Source organism: Simochromis diagramma, unplaced genomic scaffold, assembly GCF_900408965.1.
Source record: "Simochromis diagramma unplaced genomic scaffold, fSimDia1.1 OVJJ01000387.1, whole genome shotgun sequence".
NCBI classification, from domain to species: domain Eukaryota; kingdom Metazoa; phylum Chordata; class Actinopteri; order Cichliformes; family Cichlidae; genus Simochromis; species Simochromis diagramma.
The window spans coordinates 7,143,475-7,170,184 of record NW_024387152.1 but is presented as its reverse complement, the minus strand read 5'-3'; the positions used below and the strand labels follow the sequence as shown (position 1 = coordinate 7,170,184).

General features: G+C 39.1%; 3 protein-coding genes across 4 annotated transcripts in view; 2 read left to right on the top strand and 1 right to left on the bottom strand.

Moving 5' to 3' along the window:
• si:dkey-11f4.7 (piezo-type mechanosensitive ion channel component 2) overlaps positions 1–16,181 on the top strand; it is a 30,269-nt gene extending 14,088 nt beyond the window's left edge. For both annotated transcript variants that reach the window (XM_040047653.1, XM_040047654.1), the window contains 31 exons: positions 20–224; positions 398–499; positions 589–754; positions 3,736–3,979; positions 4,102–4,198; positions 4,775–4,934; positions 5,842–5,931; positions 6,047–6,129; positions 6,333–6,398; positions 6,646–6,758; positions 6,922–7,042; positions 7,168–7,248; positions 7,390–7,556; positions 7,874–8,073; positions 8,149–8,310; positions 8,630–8,923; positions 9,050–9,308; positions 9,491–9,679; positions 9,765–9,969; positions 10,118–10,250; positions 10,398–10,545; positions 10,653–10,867; positions 11,322–11,480; positions 11,628–11,775; positions 12,065–12,253; positions 12,511–12,603; positions 13,084–13,253; positions 14,062–14,178; positions 14,442–14,521; positions 14,629–14,854; positions 14,957–16,181. In XM_040047653.1, the coding sequence (XP_039903587.1) occupies positions 20–224; positions 398–499; positions 589–754; positions 3,736–3,979; positions 4,102–4,198; positions 4,775–4,934; positions 5,842–5,931; positions 6,047–6,129; positions 6,333–6,398; positions 6,646–6,758; positions 6,922–7,042; positions 7,168–7,248; positions 7,390–7,556; positions 7,874–8,073; positions 8,149–8,310; positions 8,630–8,923; positions 9,050–9,308; positions 9,491–9,679; positions 9,765–9,969; positions 10,118–10,250; positions 10,398–10,545; positions 10,653–10,867; positions 11,322–11,480; positions 11,628–11,775; positions 12,065–12,253; positions 12,511–12,603; positions 13,084–13,253; positions 14,062–14,178; positions 14,442–14,521; positions 14,629–14,854; positions 14,957–15,212 (4,938 nt within the window). In that variant the 3' untranslated portion in view covers positions 15,213–16,181. The remainder of the gene's footprint in view (positions 1–19; positions 225–397; positions 500–588; positions 755–3,735; positions 3,980–4,101; positions 4,199–4,774; positions 4,935–5,841; positions 5,932–6,046; positions 6,130–6,332; positions 6,399–6,645; positions 6,759–6,921; positions 7,043–7,167; positions 7,249–7,389; positions 7,557–7,873; positions 8,074–8,148; positions 8,311–8,629; positions 8,924–9,049; positions 9,309–9,490; positions 9,680–9,764; positions 9,970–10,117; positions 10,251–10,397; positions 10,546–10,652; positions 10,868–11,321; positions 11,481–11,627; positions 11,776–12,064; positions 12,254–12,510; positions 12,604–13,083; positions 13,254–14,061; positions 14,179–14,441; positions 14,522–14,628; positions 14,855–14,956) is intronic.
• atp5f1e (ATP synthase F1 subunit epsilon) lies at positions 16,007–17,606 on the bottom strand. The gene is made up of 3 exons (XM_040047660.1): positions 17,498–17,606; positions 17,014–17,141; positions 16,007–16,204 (listed from the first exon to the last, which is right to left on the bottom strand). Coding segments are annotated over exons 1-3 (162 nt in total). The 5' UTR covers positions 17,530–17,606; the 3' UTR covers positions 16,007–16,202.
• A 3,675-nt stretch (positions 17,607–21,281) lies between these two features.
• LOC120743798 (PRELI domain containing protein 3B-like) lies at positions 21,282–25,914 on the top strand. Its single transcript, XM_040047659.1, has 6 exons — positions 21,282–21,403; positions 22,633–22,801; positions 22,922–23,011; positions 23,230–23,300; positions 23,493–23,595; positions 23,710–25,914. Exons 1-6 carry the CDS (start codon positions 21,372–21,374, stop codon positions 23,824–23,826), a joined length of 582 nt encoding a protein of 193 aa, XP_039903593.1. The 5' UTR covers positions 21,282–21,371; the 3' UTR covers positions 23,827–25,914.
• Positions 25,915–26,710: the final 796 nt, after the last annotated feature.

The window sequence follows — 26,710 nt, the reverse complement described above, 5'->3', positions numbered from 1 at the left end:
TGCTTGTACTGCTTCTTAGATCAGTTTAATCGTTGCAGTCAATGTGATTGGTCAGAGGATGGATTTCTACGCCCTGCTCCATTCCTGCGCCTTGCTAGCCATCCTGTCTCGGCGACGCAGGAAGGCGATTGGTGAAGTGTGGTCTAAATACTGCACGTTTACAGCGGGCCTCATGGTGCTGCAGTATCTGCTCTGCATCGGCATCCCTCCTGCTTTCTGTGTTGGTAAGGATCTTTCTAATAGTTTGTAGCAGTTTTACTTCCATGTCTTGAAAAAAATATATAAAAAAGTTTCTAAGATAAAAAATGTAATCACCTAAATCACTTCAAAGGAAATATAAATATATATATAAATGAAAATAATCTGTGCTATGCCTTTTATTCCATTTGCTTGGTAGATTACCCCTGGAGAACAGCTGTTCACCCTTTGTCTTCTAATGTGATTAAGTGGTTTTACATGCCGGACTTTGCCATGAGACCCAATCCTTTATTCATATTCTGTGAGTTGATCTTCTAAGTTCTTATTTTGTTGATCTTCTTTTCCTCTTCTGGGTTAGGGTCTCCCATTTTTGTCTATTTCCGTCTGCAGATGACTACCTCCTGCTGCTCTGCTCGTCTCTGCAGTGGCATGTATTTGAGGAGGAGAACCGAGCTGCAGTGCGACTGCTGGCCGGGGACAATGTCGAGATCAGCCGCAGTTTGGATCCTTGCTCCTTCAACCAGTTCATACCTGTTGACAACTTTCTTCACTGCAGGTCAGAATGTGTGATTCTTAATTGTTGTAGGGTTGATATGTCTGTTATCAGTATACTGACACTGTGTAATTCTGTTGTTCAGTTTATTTTCTTCTTATCTTTAACATGACTCACCCTCCAAATCTAAATTTAGTGTTGATCAGAGCAGGAAATAGCCTGAATTCCATAATCCAGCACTCTCATCAAACCGCTTTTTGTATTGTGGGTTAAACTGTATATGGAGAGTTGGGAGCCCATCACTCTGGTCTGTGGTCATTTTAGGAGCATTAAAGGGTTGAATTAGATTATTAATTTATGCGTGTCTCATTTCCAGGAACTTTTGTTAATGGGCTTTATTTCAGTCTTCAGATTTCATGCTGTCCATAAAATATATTTCTGAAAATTCTCAGACAAAACCAAAAAAATTCCATGTGGAAAACACATTTGGAATTAGTAATTTATGTACAATTTTATATTAAAATAAATACAAGAAATTCGACTCCCTGGCAGCTTAGAAGATTGCAGATACAAGTGGCGGAAACAAGCTGGCCTGCCCCTTAGTGATAGGTTTTAGGCATTCAGGGGCTCAGAGTAGAGCCGCCATTCCTCCACATTGAAAGGAGCCAGCTGAGGTGGTTCAGGCATCTGACAAGGATGCTTTTTGGTGCCTCCTGGATGAGGTGTTTTCCCCTACCGTGAGCAGGCTCCAAAGTAGACCCAGGACACGCTGGAGAGATAATCTCTCTGAGTTCGGCTGGAAATGCCTCGATGCTCCCCTGGATGAACTGAAGGAGGTGGCTTGAAAGAGGAAGGTATGGGCTTCTCTGCTTATGCTGCTGCCCCCAGGACTCAGTGCCGTGTATGTAGAAGTCTGAATTTTCTGATTATGATGGCTACAAAATACATGAAGTAAGATTGAACTCTTTGAACAAGTTCAGATTTAATCTAAATGATTGTCCTTCTTGCTCTGCACCGTTCTCTCACATACTCTTCCTGCTCCTCTTCTCCGATTGTTGTAATCCAACTAATCATCCCTGCCACCTATATTATTGATTCATTAATTAATTATTCCCTATTTGTAAAATTGCAAGCAAGCCACATGAGCGAGGATTTTGAGGCTCGGGCTCCTTTGTTTCAACACATATTAGGGACGACAAAATTATTATTTATATCTCTACTTATTTCTCTGATGAACTTTTGGGCTATTCGCAGACGACTGATCGCCTAATCAGAGGGAACACCCTTTTAAAGCCCCGTCTGCCAACTTAAGAAATAAAGCCATCATTACACATGTACTTTGGGCAATGCTGGAAGATTGGATTCAGTTCGATTCTATGGAGCTGCCAGAAAAGTGTGCACAGAAGGCAGGAAGCCTGATTTTGACTTACTGTAAATTCACCAGACAGACTTTGTACTAAGGAGCTAGCAGGTTAATGACTGATAAAAGAAAGAACTTGCTTATTTGTTTACACATAATAACACCACATCATGTTCCATTATGTTGATGTGCGTGAGTGATGTCAATGACCACAGGGAGCATCTGAGGCCTCGCTTCCAGACAGAAGCAACATTTAGTAAAGAGCTCATGATTTTTATTAAACATATAAACAGAAAACAAAACATAAATCATTGAATTCTCCCCTGTCTGTTCACATCCATGCATTTATTCATTGTACTACAACTGCACTGAATATTTTCTTATTGTCTGCAGTGCAAGTGTTAGTGTTATAACTAACTCTGTTTAGGCATGTAGTGTTCCCATGCTAAACTACATTAATTTTGTAAGTTACTATTAAATGTCCTTGTTTTCTTGGTGAGCTGAAAAGCCTGAAAATATAGAATACAAAATCTCTAATTTCCCCAGTGAAATTTTTGTACTGGATAGATAAGTATAAATAACTTGAAATGAGACAGCATAATCTCTAAACATTAATGATTATGAGTTTCCAAAGTGTCAGCCTGCACTTCAGAGCCTGTTGTTTAGATAGAGGGGATGAAGAGGTGGCAAAGTTCATGGTAGAAGTGCAAGGTGAAACGTAGTTATGCAAAGACAGATCGCTTCTTCAAAAAGGCTGTAAAGAACACTAAATACTTTTAAAACGTTTCTAATTGTCTAGAGTTCTTGGACATTAAGTGTTTTTGTGTGCATTATAAGATAAACAATCGCTACCTCCGAGAATAACGCTTTCCCTGGAAGTGGTTGAAGAGATTACATTGTTTTTAACTGTTAAAATACAAACCCGTTTATTCAGTTCATTCTTTTGTTAAAACCTTTAACAGTTTTCATCTAATTTTCTTTTCTTATTTACTTTTTCTACAAAATTTAAAAAACATTCTCTCAAACATTTGAAAAAGTAAGAAATGCATTCAATTAAATCCATAAGCCTGGACAATTACATCATAAGCCTGTACATTAAATATGGATAACGTGCACTTTAATAATAATTTTTTTGCTGTATCTTAATGTAAATACAGAGAAGGAATAAACTACTTGAAGAGTTTTAAATATGTGCTTTCCAAGGTTATTATAGTTTACTAAAACTAAAGTAAAAGCTGGAATTAGAAGGGTTTTTTTTTTATTAACTTAAATAAAAATAGAAACTAGACTCTTGAAAGATATCAAAACTAGCTAAAACATTTCGTGAACTTGGAAATCAAATTAAAATAAAAAAAAATAGTGAAAGTTTTAATATTTGTTATTTTAATATAATTGATAATTTGATTTTATCACAATTTGCTTAATGAAGCAGTCATGAATGTGTTTATTGGGAGTCTGGATGTTGTGTTTTTATTGTATTACCTGTACTGATTTTCCTAAATCCTGCCTCTAAAATATGCCCTCCTCTATGTGGCGTCTAAAAATAAAAACTAATAGAAAATACAAAACTAGATTAACTCTAGTGCTTACATATTTTTTATAGCGATGCTTTAGCTTTGTAATATTTGGCAGTATGATTTGCTTTCTTTTTAAACTGAAGATGTGGTCTCTGTTTTGTCCTCAGGTGCTATCTTGATATGGTGAAGGTGTTTGTTTTCAGCTACTTCTTTTGGCTGGTGCTTTGTCTCATTTTCATTACTGGCACGACACGCATCAACATCTTCTGTCTCGGCTACCTGGTGGCCTGTTTCTACTTCATGCTGTTTGGAGGCAGTGTGCTGATGCAGCCAGTCAGATACATCCTGCGGCTGTGGGACTGGCTCATTGGGTACACCTGCTTTGTGATCGCCATGAAGAACCTGGTGTCTGTAAGCGACCATACCATAAAGAAGTTCAGAAGTTGTACAATTGTACAGAATAATTCAAGACTTGCAGCTATTTTTTTTAAATCATGCATTACTGATTAATGCCTCTTTTTGCCTTCTTTCAGCTGGGTTCTTGTGCCTACCTGGACAGCCTGGTGAAGAACAGCTGCTGGCTAATTCAGGCATTTAGCATGTTTTGCACCATCAAAGGTTATGATGTCCGTAAGTGTCTGTAACAAGGATATTTAGTCACGATTTGTGTTAGGGAGAAAAGAATGTGCCAGAATTTCCGATGGTATATTTACACTCAAAGCCACTTTATTAGGTACGCCTGTTCAACTGCTCATGAATGCAAATATCTAATCAGCCAATCACACTGCAGCAACTCAGTGCATGACCTGCTGAAGTACAAACTGAAATTGTCACAGTGCTGATACAATAATTATAAGCATCATTAAAAAAAGAAAAAAAAACACAACAGAAATACATGATGGAAAATTAGAGTTTTTATGTTGACATTCAACATTTTTTAGATGTTTTACAACACTTTTTTACAGCTGTGTTATATTTTACTTTTTTATTTTTATAGTTGCACTTTATTTGGAAGGTTACAATTATCATTTTAATTAGCCAAAATAAAATGCAGAATTAAATATCCATTGGTATACATTAAAATTAAAATCAAAGTCATTATTCTACACAACACATGATGCAGAAATGTTTTCTGTCATGTAAAAGTTTGTTAAAATCTGCTGTAAATTCTTCAGACATATTTCTCCTACCCTGTGTGCCTTTCAGCTGATCCCGATGATGAATGTGAGCTGCCTGCAGGTGAAGCCGGCATCGTCTGGGATGCGATCTGTTTCACTGTCCTCTTGGCACAAAGGAGGGTCTTCCTCAGCTACTACTTCCTCTATGTGGTGTCTGACCTCAAGTCTTCTAAGATATTGGCCTCTAGGTCAGTGCTTCATTTTCAGGTTTAGCTCTATAACATACAGTAGTCTTAAAGCTTTACACATAAGGTCAGTGAGGTTTGAAAACTTGAAAGTTTGATATGTTTTGTTGGATAAATCTAGATTGAGTGTAACAATTAAAAATAAAAGAAAACCAAAGACACAAGAATTCATGCGAAAGCTGTTTACGAGAGGTTTTTGGTAGCTCTCTCTTTCATGGATAAATCATTACACAGAATTCCTAATAATAATTTCCAGTAATTTTCCTGGAAAGAACAACGTGATTTGGTCCTAACTGCATGAAAATGTATTTCTGCATGTTTGTTTGAGTTGCTGTGAATTTACTAAGGCTTACAAGGCTATGCTAGAATGACCAAACTACAGTTTATTTTTTCTGTTTTTTTCTGGTCTGTTTTTACAACATAGTAGCTGTAAAAAGACATCACTAATCTCTTACTCTAACTCATTTTACATGGTGGGTCAGATACAACCCACTTTCATCCTGAGAGGGCCAGACCAGTGAAACTTTCTTTTCTTTGTGTTTGTATACAGAAGTTTATTTGCACATTTAATTGCTGAAATATCTTAATATAAGAAAAAGAGCAGTTTCAACAGTATGTCTCAGTTTTGCTGCATAACTAAGAAGTGTTACTCTACTAAATGAAAGAAATCTGTTGCCAAGATCTGTATGATGTGTAAAACAAAATGTGTAAAGCATTGCCCAGACTGTCCTGTAATAATTGGACCGCACTGGAGTCTGCGCCAGGCCAATTTTGTCACACATTTTGGGCCTTATGTTTGACACCCCTGCTTTAGAGTCACAATGTAAACTTAGCTTGTTAATGTAAAAACAAACAAACAAAGTAAAAGCTAAAGCAGCAGTTAATGTCCCTGTCCATCTCGACCTTGAAGGGGTGCTGAATTGTTTGAGGCCAGAGTGAAAAAACAGGTAGCAGCCCGACTGGAGATGGAGAAGAAATCAGTGGAGGCTCTGAAGAAACAGTAAGAACACTTACACTGAAACCATTAATGGATCAGGTTTACAGTAAAGACCATCACACTTCCCCTCTTCCTAAGCAGCGAGTTATAAACTAACCTTTCAGCCTTCTTCCTATAGGATGGAGAAGATCAAATCTAAACAGAAGAGTCGACCTGCACCACCAGAAGAACCTCTTGCTGATCAGGAGCAGGTGACACCTGGTAACACAAGTGACTCTTTTTCAGTTTCTAATGTTAGCAAGGAAAACAGGCCAAATTCATACAGTAGAGTAGAGACAGTATGGTGAGGGATATTTGAAGAGGGTGTTTAGTCTGCTTGTGTTTTTCTCTGTGATGGATGTGTTTACTTTATGGAAGCCAGTAAATATCATCAACACATAAACAAAACGAACTGTAAATTCCAGGTGATGACGAGAAGGCAAAGAGAGATGCAGGAAAATGGTGGAAGCCCTGGGTCTCTCAGCCTGGAGGTGAGCAGGATCCTTAAACAGTGTGAAAGAAAGAGAGTATTGGCAGAGGAAAAAGTGAAGAAAATGCTGTTTCCTATCATTGGGTTGTGTGCTTCACTTCTTTTCAATTTAATCAGAGAAATGTTTTTAACCTGACAGTAAATGCAGCACCAGATTTTAGCCACTGACCTGCTTCTTTAGAGCAGATCAGATGCCAGTGGTATGTCTGTGTGTGCATGTAGTTTTGACACTGCTTTGTTTAACACAGTGGAAAACAATTGTGGCTACCACCTGTTTGAGAGTGACAGTGAGGAGGAGGAAGAGGAGGTTCCTGAGAAGACAGAGGAAGAGCAACCACCAAAGAAGAAATCTGCTTTTCAGGTTAGAGCCAGAATGATCTGAGCCAAAACTAAAAGCAATGGAGATACAGTTAAAGTATTTCACAATTTCCCCTTAAAGTGTTCGTTTTGAGTTTTGTAGCTGCAAAAACAATCTATGATGTAAGATCAGTGGGTGATCTGTGCATCTTTGTCTTTAATTCTAGTTGGCCTATGAGGCCTGGGTCACGAGCTCAAAGAAGGCCTTGAAGGACCTGAAGAAGGAGAAGACAAAAATAAAGAAAGAAGAGAAGAAGAAAGCAAAGAGAGAGCTGCAGAGGCAGCAGGGTGAGAACGGATCATGTTGTGTTTACTAGTGCTACTCTTACTAGTAGACATGTATGGTAAAGTGGACTGTACCTATAAAGACATGCTGTATCACAAACAGTTTGATGATGGCTCTTGTTCTCCAGGCATTGATAAAGCAGAATCCAGTGAGGACGAACCAGATGAAAGTGTTGTGGAGGAGGAGGAGGAGGGAGAGGAGAAAAAAGGTATACACTTCTAAGGGATGGGAATGCCCTAGTTCCAAATGACCCTCTGCTTGTTGTTGCAATGAAAACAGGAAGCATTAAAAGCATGGAAAACTTTCACTCTAATTGGCTTACTGTGCTTTTACACATAACCTCTTACAGAAAACATCCTGCAGCGCATCATCAGCACGATAAAGTTCAGCTGGGTGTTCCTTCAGTCTCTTCTTGATGACCTGACGGAGGGATTGAACTCATTTTGTAAAGACAACCTGGGCATTTCCAAAGTGCTGCGCTTCGAGCGAGCCTTACTCAACCAGCAGCAAAAGAAGGTCAGCTGAGAGGATAAACACTTGATTTTAGTCAATAAGCAATGTAATTATAACAGAACAAGTTTCACAATTAGTCTCAAGGCTGATATTTATATTTAACACAGTTTTCTGGGGAAAAAAACAACATTATCTGCTATTAGCAAGTTCAGTACATTCCAGGCAATCCTTCATGACTCATGTATAAGATGAACACTAAACACAAATGTCTTTAAATTTGTCTTTAAAGTGTTTTTGATACATCTTCAGTTTATTTAACCAGGATCCTTTATCCTAATGCACCTTTTAGCATTCTATGTCTGTATTATCTGGCTCCGCAGGGTAAAGAGGTGAGTCAGGAGAGTGTGAAGCAGTTTTATGAAAACTGGAAGTCCCGTCAGAACACACTGTCGTCTCAGGACAATCTAGATAAATCCCTGTCAGCTCCCGGCTCGCCACCTGCCAGCCCTTCTTCACAACACGCGTACAAGAAGCTGAAGAACCAAGCCTCCAAAATTTCCTGGGGCAGCAGTGTTTCCAGGTACACACAAACAACATAGTCATAGTTTACCTTTCAGGCACACACACTGAGTCTCTCCCTCCTGCTTAACTTCAGCTGCATGACAGACGAGACGATGCTGGTGTCCCGGCAGCCAACGCAGGAGGAGCTGGATGAGCCTCCTGCTGTGTCACCTGCTGCTGACCAGCTCAGACGAAGGCTCTTTAAAGAGGCCAATATTGACATGACATCTTTTGACACTGAGGAACTTTCACCCAGGTGAATGGATGAGTGAACGACGTTTTAGACACATATTTCTGCTCAGTTTAATCCTGTCGTTAGCTGTGATCTCTAACAGACAAATCTATCAGACAAAAACTCGAGTGCAGAATTCATAAAATTATTATTTTCCATTGAGAATAACTTCTTCCCGTTCTTCATCGCAGTCAGTAAAACTGCAAACACCACATAAATAACACGCATAATTGCAGGAAAGGTTTCATTTACCAGAAACAGCTTCAGATACAAGAATTGTCTTTCAAGATGTGATTCTATGATTCCTGAAAGTAAGATTTCTGATTCGCTTGTTTCTTAAAAGCTGTGAAGAACAAAAAGAACTTCATGAACAAGAGGAGGATGATGAGAAACAAACAGAAGTTGAGATGAAATGTGAAGAAGAACAAGAACAACGAGAAGATCCTGAGGTGGAGAAAGAGGAGCGGGATGAGGAATCGCTGCAAAGAGAAGAGGAAGAAGGTGCCAAATACCCAGAATGGACCTCGCTGGATCTCAGGGATAGCGATGGAGAGAAGAGTCTTGACCTCACAGAGTCTCCCAGACCTCTGAGTCAAGAAACGAGGAACCTCACTGCCAGTGAGCTGCTACTCAACAAGTTAGTAGACACAAAAAAATGTAGTATGCAGGACAAAAGAGATATAAGCTCCATCTCTTAAGAACTTTAATCCCCATCATTGTGTTTTTCCTCTTCCTCTCTTCTCTGTCCTTTCTGATTCTGAAGCATGTTTGAAAATGATGAGATCTCCGAGTCCGACAAGTTTTTCGTGACCTTGCCGAGGCCGCTGAAGCTGGGCTTTGCCCTCTATAACACCATGGTGTCCAAGTCAGAGATGCTATGCTACTTTGTGATCATCCTAAACCACATTGTGTCGGCTTCGCTCCTCTCCCTCATCCTGCCGATTCTCATATTCCTCTGGGCCATGCTGTCTGTGCCTCGGCCGACCAAACGCTTCTGGATGACAGCCATCATTTACACCGAAGTAGGTTTTCTTGTAAATACGCCAGATAAAATCTAAATGAAGCAAGGGTGTGTTTTTAGTTTCTTAATGCAAATACTAGATACACATATAATGCTTTTAATGGTTGATTTGTTGAGTAGTTTAATGTGTGTGCTGCAAACAGAACTCACTCACATCTCTTGTGTCTCTCTTGTTTGTCTCAGCTGACTGTTGTGGTGAAGTACTTTTTCCAGTTTGGTTTCTTCCCCTGGACCACCTCTGCCTACCGAGGCATCAACGCTGACCGGCCCTTCGCCCTGCCCAACATCATTGGGGTGGAGAAGAAGGACGGCTATGTCCTCTTCGACCTAATTCAGCTGCTCGCGCTGTTCTTCCACCGATCTATCCTAAAGGTAATGTGAAAACTAACCACTGTAAATCGTTTTTAAGCCGCTACTTTGAAATGTTCAAGTGCTGCCTGTGTCTATGTCTCTGCAGTGCCACGGGCTGTGGGACAACAAGGAGGTTGAGATGCCCGATTTCTTCAAGAAGCTGAAGAAGAAAGTGGACAAGAAGAAGACCGGAGCAGAGAAGATGGGCAGCAGGGAGCAACCACCACGCCGTCTGAGGTTCCTCCCCCTCCAGGCGTCCACCACCTCCTTATTCTGTAGACTGAAAAAAGACGAATCTGCAGAATCTGGTGGTGAATATTCAGAAGATCCCTACATGTCTTGAATAAAGAGTCTCCATGTTCATTATCTCATTTTTGGAAGTTGTCATGTTGAATTCATTACCAGCAAATGGCTAGTTTTTCTCAATTTCTTTTAATTTGTTTATTTTTTAAACTGGAGAGATGAAGCCCAAAAAGCAGCAAAGCAAGAAAAAGAGACGGGAACGACATAAGGCTCCGCTGACAAGGAAGCAGAGGATCAGACAGCAGATCAGAGAGAGGATGCTACAAGCCAAAGCTGCCGCCATAGAAGTGTGAGTTGTCTGCAGTCCACTAAGTCTGTTTTCTGAGATGTTAGTCATTACTTTATTTTGGTATATAATATTTTTCCATAGATTTATTTTTAGTGGAGAGGAGCTTCCCGTTTCTGTCTTACTCTGCAGTCTCTTCTCTTTTTGCAGCGGCCTTCACATCTACTTACCTATAAGGCAGTTTTTCTATGACATCATTCACCCAGATTACAGCCCTGTGTGTGACGTCTACGCCCTCATGTTTCTCATTGATGTCGTCAACTTCATTGTCACCATATACGGATACTGGGCTTTTGGGGTAAGACTACACAAACATATGAATATTTCTTATTATTTAAATCATAAATAAAATTTACTTGACATGTATGATTCATGACAATGAGGCTAATTTTCATCGCTCTGTAGAAATACTCTGCAGCGGCTGACATCACAGAGTCACTGTCAGAAGACCAGGTTCCAGAGGCCTTTCTGGTCATGCTACTGATCCAGTTTGGTACCATGATAGTGGACCGAGCCCTTTACTTGAAGAAGTCTCTGCTGGGAAAGTGCGTTTTCCAGGTGGTGCTGGTGTTTGGCATACACTTCTGGATGTTCTTCATTCTCCCTGGTGTCACAGAGAGGTCATTGTTCAATAAATTCTTCTTCTTCTCATTTTTTACTCAGTAAAATAAAGTCAAACTCAATGAAGTGCTTTGTAAATAAAGTTGGCATTGTATGACTGACTTTTTCAAACATTCAACCACCAAAACTAATTTTTCTGTTCAGGGCTGGATAACTGTAATCTGGCATTGTAATCAAAAAATAATAAAGCTTTATTATTTTTTTCAGCTTTTTTGTAAAACAGTAAATCTTAGAATTTCATGGATAACAACAATACTTATATTTTAGCATTAAAAAATTTGATTTCAGTTAAAGAGCTTGCAAATACTGGTGGATTAATGTCACATAAATCTTACATTTGACAGAGGCCTATTAAATTTGTTAAGCACAGTATATAAAAATAAAAATAAACAAATCTGATCCATGACAATAAAAGGAGCAAAGATCGATATCTCTTCTGTTTATTTGCTCCAGGAGGTTCAACAGAAACCCAGTTGCTCAGCTGTGGTACTTTGTAAAGTGCATCTACTTCGGCCTGTCTGCATACCAGATCAAATGTGGCTACCCAAACCGCATCCTGGGCAACTTCCTCACCAAGAACTACAACTACCTGAACCTCTTCCTCTTTCAGGGGTACAAAAACCGGCTAAACTGTAACTAAATAACTGCCAACATAAATACTTCAGACACGTTTTACACTGTGACTGGTTTGTTTGTAGCATGATCAAATTTTTATTTTAATTCAAAACATTTTTCTCTCTCTCTCTTCTCCTCTTCCAGTTTTCGGATGGTTCCCTTCCTGACAGAGCTGAGGGCGGTGATGGATTGGGTTTGGACCGACACCACGCTGTCTCTCTCCAGTTGGATTTGCGTTGAAGACATCTACGCTAACATATTCGTCCTCAAGTGCTGGAGGGAGTCTGAGAAAGTAAGCAGGAGTGCTTAAGAAAGTAGTTGAAATTACTTTTAAAATCATTTTAGCCCCTGAACAAGTACAAAATAAACAATTAAATTACAGAAAAATGTGTGTTTTTCAGTGTAGACTATAGAAATTTCCATTAAAAATATGAGAGAGTCTGGGCTGTGAGCTACCAGAACTCTTTGCTTACCTTTATAAATTTATGATGCAGGAAAATTGAGACGAGCTGTTGAAATGGCACGTCTTTATCCAGTGGACTGAATAACTTTTGATGGCAATCTATTCGTAATTCTTCCAGAAATTCCCCCACACTCCGGGGCAGAAGAAGAAGAAGGTGGTGAAATATGGAATGGGAGGTTTCATCATCTTTGCTCTCATCAGCATCATCTGGTTCCCACTGCTCTTCATGTCACTGGTCCAGTCAGCAGCCGGAGTGACCAATCAGCCTTTAGACGTCTCCATCCAGCTCAGCATCGCAGGATACGAGGTCAGAATCGATACATCATATTTTGTGTTCATTATACTTTTTCTCCACAAAAAAAATGTTATGGTTACTAATATTATTTATAAAGTTTGTGCTTCCTTCTAAGGTGAAACGGCAAAGTCACGGTGCATGGAAAACTAAATTCATATTTGCTATCATTAAACACAAGAAACATCACTTCCCTGCAATAGTGTCATGGTTTATGTGTATGTGTGTGGACATGTGTTAATTCTCTGCTGCATCTTTGTGTGTTCTCACAGCCTTTGTTCACTATGAGCGCCCAGGAGCAGAACTTGGTGCCTTACACAGAAGCCAAATTCAACAGGCTCACCAAAGTTTATGCGACTCATCCAGTGAGACACAGTTTATTCTACTGTAAATAGAAACAAATACATAAAGCATCAAAACTCCACTCAATCTGGTTCTTTAACAGAATACATTAACCTCGAAAACTATAAAACAAATTCATGAGCTCAGCCCTAGCTGTAATAATACCATCTATGACCACAGGAGGGAGCAGTCATTCACGTATTAGAGCAGAAAACCAGAACACCTGTACAAATACATTACTGTCCAGCATTTCTTACACAATATCTATTACAAGAAGATATAACTTCGGGTGGTCAGATGACACTACACTTATTACATTCATGATTCATTATTAACTCTCTACATGGACTCACTGTGCCATGTTGAAATAGAGTTTATGCTGTGTTTGTATTATATAACACTAGTTGATGTTGAAATATCATTATCCAAATTCACCAGAACACTGCAGCGGCATTTGCTGAAATAATCTAGGAAATCTAATCATCTCTCAATCACTCTCTCAGTCTGCCATGCAGTTCATCATGAACTATGAAGCTGAGGACATTCTTGTTGCTAAGATCAAGAGCGATGCCAGTTTACTGTGGACCATCAGCCCAGCCAGTCGAGCGGCCATGATCCAGGAGCTCAGCAACTCGTCTCACATATACATGACCTTACGCTGGACACTGCTCAGGTCAGGCTGTGTGTGTGTGTATCTTTCACCTTCAGATCATTTCTGCTTAGTATTTTTGTCAGCTAGTTGAGACAAAGAAAGAAAATTTATTTTTCTTAAAAGTAATTTAACCATCAAAGATATGGACACCGTCATAGCAAATTCACCCCAGAGTCAGAGCATGCAATGCTCAGGGAAGAAAAAAAAAACAATGACTCCATCTCAAACTCTACAGACCTCAGTTAGCATGTTAGATGTTAAAGTTCATGACAGTAAAAATACAAATAGACTGAACAAGTATGGCTTGTTTGGAAGCATCTACTCTCTAAAAAGAACAAGGCGCCACAGCAAGAAGACTTCTACAACAATGTCCTTTATTGTTACAATTAGAGAAAACCAAATGCATCAGCAAAAACTCCTCATACTGTACTAACTGTCAAGCATAGAGGAGGGGTGATGATTTGGGCTTGTTTTACAGGACCGTGAATGAGCTCAATAGAATACGTATTAACCTCAATATACTGAAGCAATGTTTACATTAAAAGAGTCAACCATAATTCCTCCACATGTGAAAGACCGCTAAAGTCATAGAGAAAATGAACTTGCTGCTGCTGCTAAAGGTGGGTTATACAAAGTACTTTTTCACATGACTGTAGTTATACTGTCATATCAACTTCAAAAATCTGGGAAACTAGCCCATTGTTTCTTATTACTTGATATTTTCTGCTAACTTTATTTAAGCACTTGCAATTTCACATCATTTGCCTGCACTTTGCACCAGTGCAAATAACACTTAAAATGACACTGGCAAATATGTTCCCCTCCTAAGGAATGCGTCCATATCAATGAATGCAGAGACCGTGGGAGAGCACACTGTGAAGTTTGACGACAAAACCTTGAGGGAAGGGATTGTGCGAATGCTTAAAGGCAACAGCAGCAGACCTGTGTGAGTCTCAGTCAAAACACAATCAGATGGTTTATGCATGCTTTATTATTGTGTTTTATTCAGGTGATGAAGTATTTGTAAATGTAAATCAAACAGAAATGTGGCTCTGCTGCTCTTCTTGTCCCTATAGCACATAGAAGGTTAAACATCAAACTAAATTTAATGTAAGGGAACTCAGGCAGCCCTGGAGAGCTCCAGTGTACAACATTAGTGAATGTTTTGAAAATTTTATGGTGTTAATCTGAGTTTTCTTGTCTCTCTAGGATTATTGATTCTCTGCTGCCTAAATTCATCAGGGGTCCCAAAGGACCTGAGTCCAAAATGGGAACCAGGATGAAAGTAGGTTAGTTACTCTTTGTATTTTTTTACCTGATCAAAGCAGGTCAGTCTCATTCCTTGTTGTTGGTGTTTAAAACATGCACTTTGCTTTAAACCCATATCATCTCTTAGACTTGACAGACCGTCCAGACCTTCAGGCGCTGGCTTTCTTCAGGCCCATGTCAATCCAGCTTCAGCAGGTCAATGGGACGTCAAAGAAGGAGGCAGATCAGTGGTGGGTGGTGGAAGAATGTTCCCCAGTTGTCACATCCTCCGAGCACAAATGTCAAAGCATAGAGTTAGTGGTGTTCAGCGATAAAGTCAGCCCCTCCAGTCTGGGGTTTTTGGCCGGACACGGGTAGGTAACAAGACATTTTAACTGCATCCTGACAGGAAATCTTTCTCATAGTTGTGGATTCATGTACACACAAAACCTGTCCTCTTTCCCTCTTCACGACAGCATCGTGGGTCTTTACATGTCAGTGGTGCTAGTCATCGGAAAGTTTGTCAGGGAATTCTTCAATGGGATATCCAGGTCCATCATGTTTGAGGAGCTACCATGTGTCGACAGAGTCCTGAAGCTTTGCACAGACATTTTTGTGGTTCGTGAGACGGGAGAGATGGAGCTAGAAGAGACACTGTTTGAGAAGCTCATCTTCCTCTATCGATCACCAGAGACCATGATCAAGATGACCAGAGAGAAGAAAGACAGCTAGGGCTCAGTGGCTTGTCAGAATGCCCATGCTTTACTCTTGTAACTTATGAAGGATGATTTCAAGTAAATAAAAAGAAAAGTACAAACGAAACATCAGCATGAATCTATTATTAGAAAATGGTCTGGCTTTATCATTAAGCTACCCTGCGTGTCCTTTCAATCATGGCCTCTGACGTTAAGTGACAGGACAAGTTGAGAAGTGTTTTTAAGCAGCTCAGTAAATCATTGCTAAAGATATGAAAGGTCAGACATCAAGATGTACCACAGCCAAAAACCTCTCATGTGACCATAAACTAGAGGTCATTAATGAGAGAGCTGCACTGTTCACCAACACTTCAATTCCTATCCAGAAAGCAAATTTGATGAATTTAAATGACCACCTACACGAAAAATCTAAAAAAATTAAGTGACCAAAGATCTATTATATTACCTGCCAGAAAAAAAATGTTACCCCATGATCTTAACTGCATTTAAGAGTAAAAAGCCCTATTGATTTCTTTTTAATGCAATTTGTTTTCATACCATTGGTTAACGCATGCTTTCGAATTACATTTTTTACTAGTATAAAAGATGGCATCCCCATCTGACTTCTAATGACTAATATACTCATGGATCCACACACACACACACCTCTGTAAATACTACATTTCTGTGTATAACTATGAAGAGTACTCCATTGCTTTATATCAAAATAAAGTGTTTGACAAAAATCATGGTCTTATTGTGCAGTACTGTAAATACCACAATAGATTCACTACAACACTACAAGGGCAAGAACACAAGGAGACAAAAGAATTCCAACATCCATCTTTAATACAATTTTGATTACAAATGAAAAGGGGGAGGGGGGTGCAGTGTCATTCAGGTCCCCAGTCTAACACATCATCTTGATGTTAACCAGCTTTTATTTTTCTTCTCCACGGTGTGCAGGACAGGTAAGCTGCAGGACCTCACAACCCATGAAAAAAAACATCTACATCATGGTCATACATCCTGGAAGGAAAGCAAAGCAGAATGGAAACATTAATGAAAAGATCCTCATAAAATGTCTTCATAAATCTAAAACATTCAGTGACTGTAAGGTTATAGTTAAACAAATTTGAGATCTTAAACTTAAGCTGTCAGCCACAAAGGACAGTACCCATGTTAGGAGCATGCCACGTGCTCCTAAACTCTCCACGCCTAATAAAACATCTACATTTCCCCTTCAGCAGAGTTTGTCACATTTGTTAAATGCTCCTGGAGCTCACCTCACCACAATAAAACAAGTTGGTGAAATGTTGCACCAAGTCATCTAGTTCAGAGTCCTGATAAGAATGGAAACCACCACAGCACATATACAGTTAGCAATACGAGCATATAATTACCTGCTAAAGCCTGTGACCACTACTGAAACAACCAAATAAATGCACTCAAATGCTGAATTTTAATACTCAAAAAAACTTGTGTATTATAAATCTCAATGCATACTCACGTTTCCTAAACCAATATATTCCTTTATATTTTTGATTTATTTATTGAGAGCATTTGACTTTGTCTGAATAAAATGAACGCTAAACTGATGCACTGTTAAATTGTTATGCATTCGACAATTCAAATACGAGGCCAGCTTCACCATAACTAGACAGGACAACGATATGGAGCTTAAATGTGTGTGCAACAGTAATAATAACCCAGTAAACCACTATTTGAAGGAGACACTGAAAGCACCGTCACAGCCGCCTCTCCTTGACATTCATACTATCAGAGGGCATGAGCTGTGATCAGAACAGCATTGGTACCTTTAAAGCTGATGAACTTACATGCTGTTTTATTTTGAGGTTTGAGGACTCTGACGTTGGACTCTGCGGCCCTTATCGCCTCGGCTTTGAACTGCGGCTTGAGGGCAGCCCGCACCGCGTTAGCGCAGATAGCGGAGAAGCGGATGTAGCTGCAGAGAGGACACACAGGTTAGCCACATGCTAAATGCTACCGACAATGATTTGTCTGTAGAGGATAAGAACAACCTCTTCTTCATTAACAAACCACATACTATCAGAAGAAGTCCCACCTGACTCGGTATTGAGGTAATGCTACTGCCATAAATTAAACGCATACGGTGGGGAACACTAACGTTAGTAAACTTAGTATATTAGCTATGTAGCTAAATTGAGAATTTAACACTAAAAACCAACATTTTCTTTGACAGAGCATTCTGTTCTCATTTTAAACCCCGTTAAAATAAAGCAATCAACATTTACCACAAGCCATTTCATTGTAACTGCATATTTATTTTTATTTTAATACCTCAGGCCTGCCTGTCTCCAGTATGCGACCATCTTGGCTGTGTTGTAGCTTCAAGGACAGGTCGGATGTCTGCGTGATGACGTATTTGACAGGCGCAAGACGTTGTTCCCCCCAGCCAATAAAACAGTTTTTGGTCGTGATTGACAGCTGGTACTTTTATTTGTCCCGCCTTCCGTGGATGAACAAAGTGCTTGGCTTTTTATTATTTACTTTGAGTCGACAGTAAATTATAAAGTTAAATTTCAATAAAATAAATAAATAAGTGGTATGGTCTGTGAATTAACAAACCCTGTTTAAAAAAGTAATTACGGGACAGCTTGCCAGGGTTTTTTCTGTAATTTCAAACATTTATTTCTTTTTAAGCCTAAATATTGATAGATAGTTTATTGATCCCAGAGGGGAAAATACTGTGTTACAGCAGCTGGCAGGATAAAAACCAACAACAATAACGACACCCCCCAATAGTGCAGCCTTCAATAAATAACTAATATAGTTCATGTAAAAGCATCACGGGTGCATAGTCAGGGCCTCATACTATGAAGGAGCAAAGACTTTACATTTACAACTGTAAAAACCCCCACAAAATATAATAATAAAAAAAAGAAGTTAAATAATGAACACTAAAAAGTAAGACAGAAAATGTGCAAGGGACTAGTAAAAATTACATTAATAATTAATATGTACACAATTAAGAAAACAGCTTCAAGAAGGTATAATACAGAAAGAGTCACACTCATAGATTTATTTCATTTACTGCAGCAGCATTTCTTTATCATGGAGAAAAATGGCAGACGTACAGTTGAAATTGCACTTCAGAAAAAACTTTATTAATCCAAGAGTTAAATCATCGGTTATCATAGCAGCAAATATACAAAAAACAAGAAGCACTCATATAAATGTGTGTAAAAACAGAGTTATGATTGATAAACATTAAGATAAGTGGATAAACATAGAGATATATGTGTAAATATAAATATACATATAACTATAAAAGGACAAGTATGTGTGCAAATATATGTTGTGGTGTACAAAAGTGACAAGGTGCATTGAGGTGTGATTAATTCTGCTAAACATGTGTGGATCTGACCCAAGTGGATGAATTAAAGAGTCTGAAAGCAGCGGGAAGGGACAACCTCTTCTAACGTTCCCTCAGACTGCGAGGTTAAAGTAACTTGTTGCTGAAACTGCTCTTCAGATTGTCCAGTGTGTTATGGAGGGGCCTGGAGTCATTGTCCAAGATCGCCAGCAGTCTTGCCAGCATGCTATCACTGATCACCTCCTCCAGGGTGGTGAGCTTCATGCCAACAACAGACTCTGCCTTCCTGATGAGTTTGTTCAGTCTGTTTGCGTCCTTTGCTTTGATGCCTGCATCCCAGCATGCCACAGGAAAGAAGATGGTGCTCGAAACAACAGACTGATAAAACATGTAGAGCAGCCTGCTGCATACATAGAAGAATCTGAGCCTTGGTAGAAAGTAAAGTCGGCTCAGACCCTTTTTGTAGGCAGCGTCCGTGTAGGCGGACCACTCCAGCTTGTGATCCAGCTGAACTCCCACATATACACTGAACTTGTTCGATGTGACTATTTCGGCATCAGTCCCACCAATGCAGATGGGGGAGGGTCGGGATCTGTTTCTGCCAAACTCCACCACCAGCTCCTTTTTTTGGCCACATTCAGCTGCAGGTGGTTTACCTCAACCACCTCATGAAGCGGTCAATCAGTCGATATTAAGCTATCTATATTATAACGCTATATTAAGTTGATATATTAAACTATCTCAGGGATTAAATGTGCAGTTAAAGTTCTTTACACTGACAGAAAGAGGAGTTTCACTGGTCACACCTATTTAATATCAAAGCGGGCTGTTTGTGGCCTATGTTATAAATGAGTTAGACATCTCTGCCTAAATGCTCTAAACTGAAATGTATGTGTTATGTAGTTTTAAACCACTGCATATCTACACAATGTGAATGAATGCAGTGAGTTTATAGGGTGCTGATTTTAATTAAAAACAACAAGTAGAATACATTTTCCTGCACAATGAATAAAAAAGAAGAAGGTCAAGCAACTTGTGGGAAAATGTGAATCTTTGACTTGAAATAATTTTGCTACTAACAAATGTTTCCCACTAACAGGTCTGACTGATGGAGAATTCCAACTCAACTACAGATAAAAATGCTTCTCTTTCTTATATCAGCTGTGCAGCCAACAGTTTCAATTTCAATCTGAAGATTTTGCCACTGTTACCATAGCAACAGACAGTAGGACTTTTCTTCATAGGAACTGTGAATATTTGGGTTATTTTTGTGAATCTTTGTACTTCATATTATTCACATAATGATGTGACTGCATGGACAGTTAATCTATTAATTAAGTCCATAGTAAATGACGATGTATGCTGTAATATCAAGTTACACAAATCTTTGAAATTATACATTTACACAATATTGGATCTAAAATCGCTGATGGCTGACCTGGAATTTATGACCTGGAATTTTTTTCTTTTAAATAATAAGATGGAAAAACCAATTTAAAAATGCAAACATTTCTTATATTTGTTATTAATGTTCACCCAAAGTGACAAAGGAATTTGACAAAGGAACTTAAAAAAATCACAGACAATGTCTTGAATAATCAGGCCACTTTCTTCAAACTGCTGGCATACTTGTGGTTCCTAGGCTATTTAAAAGTAGAATGGGGGTCAAAGCCTTTAGCTTTTAGGCACCTGTTCTGTGGAACTAGCTCCCATTTGGATCCTGGGGACAAACACCATCTGAGTGCTTCTTCTTCACTCACCTTTTTTCAGTTGCTATGTGTTTTTACACCACTCTGCAATTAATCATGAGTTGTTACTTCCTGTTAAAAGGGAGCTTTTCCTTCCCACTGTTGCTGTGATTTGATGCCATATGAATAAAATTGAATTGAACCATTACATATATATACACTTATATTTCATACATGGACCATTCATAGAAAATTATATAACGATCACTCTCTCTGGTGGCATAATCTCTTGCCATCCCTAGTACCACCATAGATTTGTACATGAAAATGTTGTTTATTAAATTAAGTTAGCATTAGCCTAGCTAAAATTGACACTGAATATAAGTTCTAAAACTAAATATACCGCAAAATGTTACCCCCCAATAAAAAAATAGTTAAACATAGCATCAAATGGCTTGATTTGTTGTTGTCAGTAGCAACTAACAGTGCAGACTTCTGATATTTTGTGCAAATTTAAGCATGTAAAATTTTGATTATTTTTAATAAAAAGTGTGTGAAACTGAACTTAGACTTGTATTTCTAACTCATCCACTTCCTGTTGTGTAGCTTTCTGTGTAGCTTTTTTTTCTTTTATACTTCTTGGGCATAGTGCTTATTTATTATATAGACTACACAGTACACAACATCAAAATTCACATTTTTTATGTAACTGAAATATGTAATAATTTGGGCTTAAGCCAATAAGAAAGTTGCAGACTATGTTTATATGAAAAATGTATAAACATGTTTATTAAAATACATCAAATTCAGAATCAGAAAGACTTTATTTATCCTGCATTTGATGTATTTTATTACAGAATTTAACACCTGCATAAGTGTAAAGAAATGGCTTTGATTTTTCCACCCTAAATTTTTTATGCCACCCTAAGAACATTTCTCTAGATCCGCCCCTGCTGCTGAGGGTCTCAGAGGTGTTTAACACATGGATTATTCTGGAAGAGGTGCAGCAGCTCTGTCTGCCAGCAGGGGGAGCATCGCGGCTAAGACTGTTAAAGGTTTCTCACTCAGCCCCTCCTTCCTTCCTTCCTCTCTCAGTGGTCACGCTGTCATTTGTCGCCGGCTCCCGTGCTCTGACAGAAAAACGGTAAAAATGAAGATCTGGACGTCAGAACACATTTTCAAGTGAGTATTTCTTTTTTTTGCGGTAGTGTTTTATAAAGTATGGTTGTTAAGTTGGCTATTTCTTCTTATATAATCAGTTTTCGTGGCTCCGTGTGCAGTCTGGGCGAAGCTTGCAGATAAGTTAGATAACACGAAGGCACGCCGCTTTAGTCGAGTTACCCAACGCTTTTAGTTTATATTAGTTATGTTTAGAAATGACTTTTGACTTCCCACCGCGTTTGATGTTTACAGCTGAAGCCTGTATTTGCTACATGTATTGGTTTTTGAAATTAAAGTGCCCTTTACCCGAGTTAACTTTTGTCGTTAGCTTTGTGCTGCTAACATTAAAGCTAATTTTTTCGCCTTGAATACTATGACTGTAATTATGTTTAGGTTTATTGTAACATTTCAGCCTTAGAGGACTGTTTTCAAATGCTTTCCCCGAGCCTTGGTATTTGTTACGGGATAAAGAAAAATTTAATTACCCGCGTGTTTGACATTATCGACGGGGAACGTTACATAACGACCGGTCTGTCGTTTAAACACAATAAACGGTATATAATCAGAGCATTTCTGCTCGTTTTTACAGCGACTGATAAATAAAATCAGTCTGGTTGCTTAAACCCTCTACTAGAAGTTTCCAGAGAAAAGCCGTGTGTGCTGCTGCTGATGTGAGTCTGCGCTGTGCAGAGGGGGCGTTTCTTCTCCCGCCTGTCTGCAAACACAGACACTATTGTGATTCACCATCAGCGATGTTGTTACATTCAAATGTCCCCATATTTGCAGAAAATAATTTTCTCCTATATTATTACCTCCTAAATTGGGTTGGGAGTTAAGCGGGTCGTCTGCTAACTTGAATGTTTGAGACAAAGCGCTGCATGAATGGATCTGACTGTTCGGAGCCACAAATGCACCACATCTGCTGCTTGCATTGCAAGATACTAAATGCACTAAACCTTTTCTCCAGCCAAACAAGTCAAATCAAGCGATGTCTATTAAATATCTGTTCTAGTTCACTTGTACACTTGTTCTGATGGAGGTAGAGATGCACAATAATGCAACTGGTCCTTTTTGTTGCTTGTAAGATGAGTGAAATACAGGCATGGTGGATTTTTAAGTAGTGTTTACCTTAGTAACCTCAGAATCTAAGATGTTTTTCCACACTGAAGAGCACACTCTCAGCAGCAAGCATTGAGTCATCTTCAGAATGTTAAATTGCCCGTTTCTAACGTTGATATCGATTCAAACAGCCACCCATGGGAGACTGTGACCAAGGCTGCGATGCAGAAGTATCCCAATCCCATGAATCCCAGTGTCTTTGGTGTGGATGTTCTGGACAGAAGTGTGGACACTGAGGGACGGTTACACAGCACCAGACTGCTCAGCACGGAGTGGGGGCTCCCTGCTTTGGCCAAGTCGGTGAGTTAAAAGGATAAGAGAAATGATCGACGTGTTTTGTTCAGACTGGGTAATGTTAAGTTGTTTTTCCTTGTATCATTTCAGAGTTGTATTACTTTTTTATTTTATTGTTTCCTGCAGATGTTTGGGGTCACAAGAACATGCACGTATGTCCAGGAACATTCAGTAGTGGACCCTAAACAGCAGACATTTGAGCTGCAGTCTACAAACGTGAGTAGGATTGACAAATACTTTTATTATGCTTCATCAATACAGACATGAAAGCCGAATTGTTATGGAAGGATGTAACTGTAACCTGATCTCTGCAGTTGTATTTACTTGTCTAATTAGCATTTCTGTCACTATAGATTTGATGTGGTTGCTATGTGTCACCTTGTGGCAGATGCTGATATAAAAAGACTGATTTCAGGTGTGTTTTGTTCTTACAGATTTCCTTTACCAACCTGGTGTCTGTGGATGAGAAGTTGACATACAAGCCACATCCACAGGACCCAGAAAAGTAAGGGACTCATTTTTATCTTTCTCATCAGTTAAATTGGAGTTAAAAAGCACAACATTAAAAAAACCCTTAATATTATTGCAAAAAGGTTTTGAATGTTTAACTCCAAGATTTTTAAAAACAAAAAGAAACTCTACAAAGAAAAAATTTGTTTCAGCTGTGTTTGTGACTTTTCTATGCTGGCATATTCAGGACAGTACTGACACAGGAGGCTTTGATCAGTGTGAAAGGCGTCAGTCTGAGCAACCACCTTGAGGGTCTCATGGCCAAGACCATATCCGTCAATGCCAGCAAGGTAAAGCTGCCTTTAAAATCCTCCTTAAACTCACCTTGATAATATAGTTACTCTTCTGATTTTAAAATCCTCATCACTGCGCGTTATAATGTGAGTCATTTGTGTCTGTTTTAGGGTCGGGAGGCGATGGAGTGGGTAATCAGACGGTTAAACACAGAAATCGAGGAGCTGACTGCCACTGCTCGCGGTACCATGCGATCCCCCATGGCGGCAGCAGTTGCAGATAAATGATCTGGATCTTCCCGGTTTGTTACTCCACCATCATGAACCGATGGGCTTCTCTGTAATTTTCCCCTCAAAGGGGACCCTCACCTCATCTGCCAACACAGCCTATTAACCACAGCCCCATCCTTCGGCCCTGCGTTTGTTTGTCATGAGATCATTGTTAGTCCTTCCTCAGCAGTCTGCACCAACAGACTTTTACACCAGTCAGATAGTGACGAGGAAGCATTGAGCTGATGACGGTTTAAAAACAAAACACCACTTAAATCGGACTGCACTTGAAGCTCATATGACTTGGTTTTGTGATATGGAAACTTTTTTTAGAATTGAATTCACAGCGTGCCTCTGAATCATCTCACCAGGTTCTTCCTTTTGTCTCTCACATTTCATCATCGCTTTCAAATCTTCATAAACAAGCAGAGGATGGCTCGATTGGAGCAACTTTAATGTCAACCTTTGGATTGATTGACCATGCCGTGCACAGCAAAGCTGACAGAAATGTCTCAAAACCAAATGCTGCCATGCACACAGACTGTAAAAGAATATGAAAGTAAAGGGGAAACTGTAAGTTACAAACTGCATCAGCTTTCTGTCAGGTGGATGGATCAGATTCCGTGTACCTTTGGGTGATGTTTTCACCATAGCAGAAACACTTTGAAGAAGTGCAACTTCCCTCAGAACATGGGTTAGACTTTGAGGTCTGATACTGATACTGCATCATAACTGTGTCAGGGGTCACAGGAGAGTGAGAGAAGGTGTTGTAGAGCAATGAAGGCAGCTTAGACTTGTTAAATAACAAATGTCTCAGTGCATTTAAACCAAGTGGAGCAGACTGTTGTTTGTGTTACTAATGCATGACTACTGGTATATATGCCACAGCTGTCAGCACAGTGGACTGGACTTTGGAAGCGTGTTGTTCTTTTTTTTTTTTTTTTTTTTTTTTTTTCACCCACTTGTGGGTCACTGTGGTCGAGTTTTGCTTCAAGAATACTTGATTTCTGAATTCAGTTTTTTCTTACAGTGATGTGCTGTATAGTTAAGTGTTACAGTATGAGAATGTAAATACTTGAATGTTTAACTTAATTTCAGCATATATACTTTAAGTGGTGGCAAGTCCTCGAAGGGTGCAAATTAAAAAGAAGGAAAAGAAGAGTGGGCACTGAGCAACGTGTCAGGATTCACCAGTGTTTAGTGTGTTGTTGACGCTCACCAGTGTTGTGGTGCAGCCCTGCAGGGTTACGTTCAGGGTCACATTCTGTGCCTACATGAGAAATAGAAATAACCAGTTTTACACCCCAGAACGCTTTATTCTAACTTTATTTGTGGCAAACGAGCTCTGTTTTATTTGATTGTTATTTATTTTGTATTTGTAACATTTACAAAGGCTGAACTGACCAACTAAGAACTGTTGGCTTGTGATGTTGTGCAAATTTGGTGCAGTCCCCCCCCCCCCCTCTTTAAATCTTTCTTGTTTGTGTCATAGAGAACTCTCAGGTGCTACATTGTTAACAATGGCTAGTGTCCCTAATAAGTTTTTCAAAGACCACAAGGAGATGAAAGAAATGTTACATCCCTTTTTTTTTCTTTTCTTTTTTTGTATTTACTATAAAATGTACAAAGCTACAAATAGAAGTTTACATGAGAAGGGTTTGTGGTACATCTTAAGCTTTGTACAGTGTTAAAGTGTCCCTTCTTGGATCTCAGCAGCATCACAGGTCTTCCAAGATGCTCCATGGTTAGCTTTCTGTTTCGACAGCATTACATGCGTACTTCCAGTTTGACTCATCATTTAAAACAGTAACTGTCTGGTTTTCAGTTTCATCATGTGCAACCCACCTCTTGATCATTTTGTCTAAAACCTGACCCGTCCACACAGTCTCATTTCATGAAATGTGATGTTTTTCTATGGGGTACATTTTGAGAACAGTGGCTGTAAATAGGCTTGTATTGATACTTTGGTGGTGTTACATTCCAAGAATGTGAACATGGAACAAAATCTAAAGTGTGCACACTGAAATGTTACAAAATAAAGAGATGTCATTGTTTCATGAACATGGTGTTGAGGATTTGTGTCAAAGATTAAATGGGTTTAAATTATGTTCACTGCTGTCTGACTTTATGAATCAAACACCTCTTTTGTAATTTTCCTTTTAAAGACATTGCCCTCTGGTGGTAGAATAAATAATGCACAGTGTACTGTCACCAGCTACAATAGGATTGTCTATTAGGGTGCTTTTTTTTTTTTTTTTTTTTTTTTTAAACTGTATTGGTATACTCAACAGTAGTTCACCTGCTAGTTAATGCAAAAATCCAATCAGCCAACCTCAGGTAACACCTAGATGGATTTACACACGTAGATGGGCTCAAGGTGACCTGCTGAAGCTCAAACTGAGCATCATAATGAAGAAGAAAGGTGATTTAAGTGACTTTAAACAGTGTGGTTGGTGCCGGATGTGTTGATCTGAGTATTTCAGAAACTGCTGATCTGGGATTTTTCTCCACACAACGGTCTATAAGGTTTACAGAGACTGGTCCAAAAAAAAAAAAAAAGAGTTCAGAGGAGAACGACAGACTGCTTCAAGCTGATTTGGAAGGCAACAGTAACTCAAACCACCGCTTGTTACAACAAAGTATGTAGGAGAGGATCTCTGAATGCACATCAAGGTTTTTATAGTTAACTAAAACTAAACCTAACATAAAAACGAAGAACTGAAAAGAATTAATTAGAAGTATTTTCCTTACTGTTAGTATCTGAGTTTAGTACAAATGTTATTAGAGCTGGACTAATGAGGACACTTTTGGGTGTCTACAAAAGTCAATGAGTTAACTGCTTTAAAGAAATTCTGCGTTTTAATTGTAATATCTGTACTAGTTTTCCTAGAGCTTGCCTCTG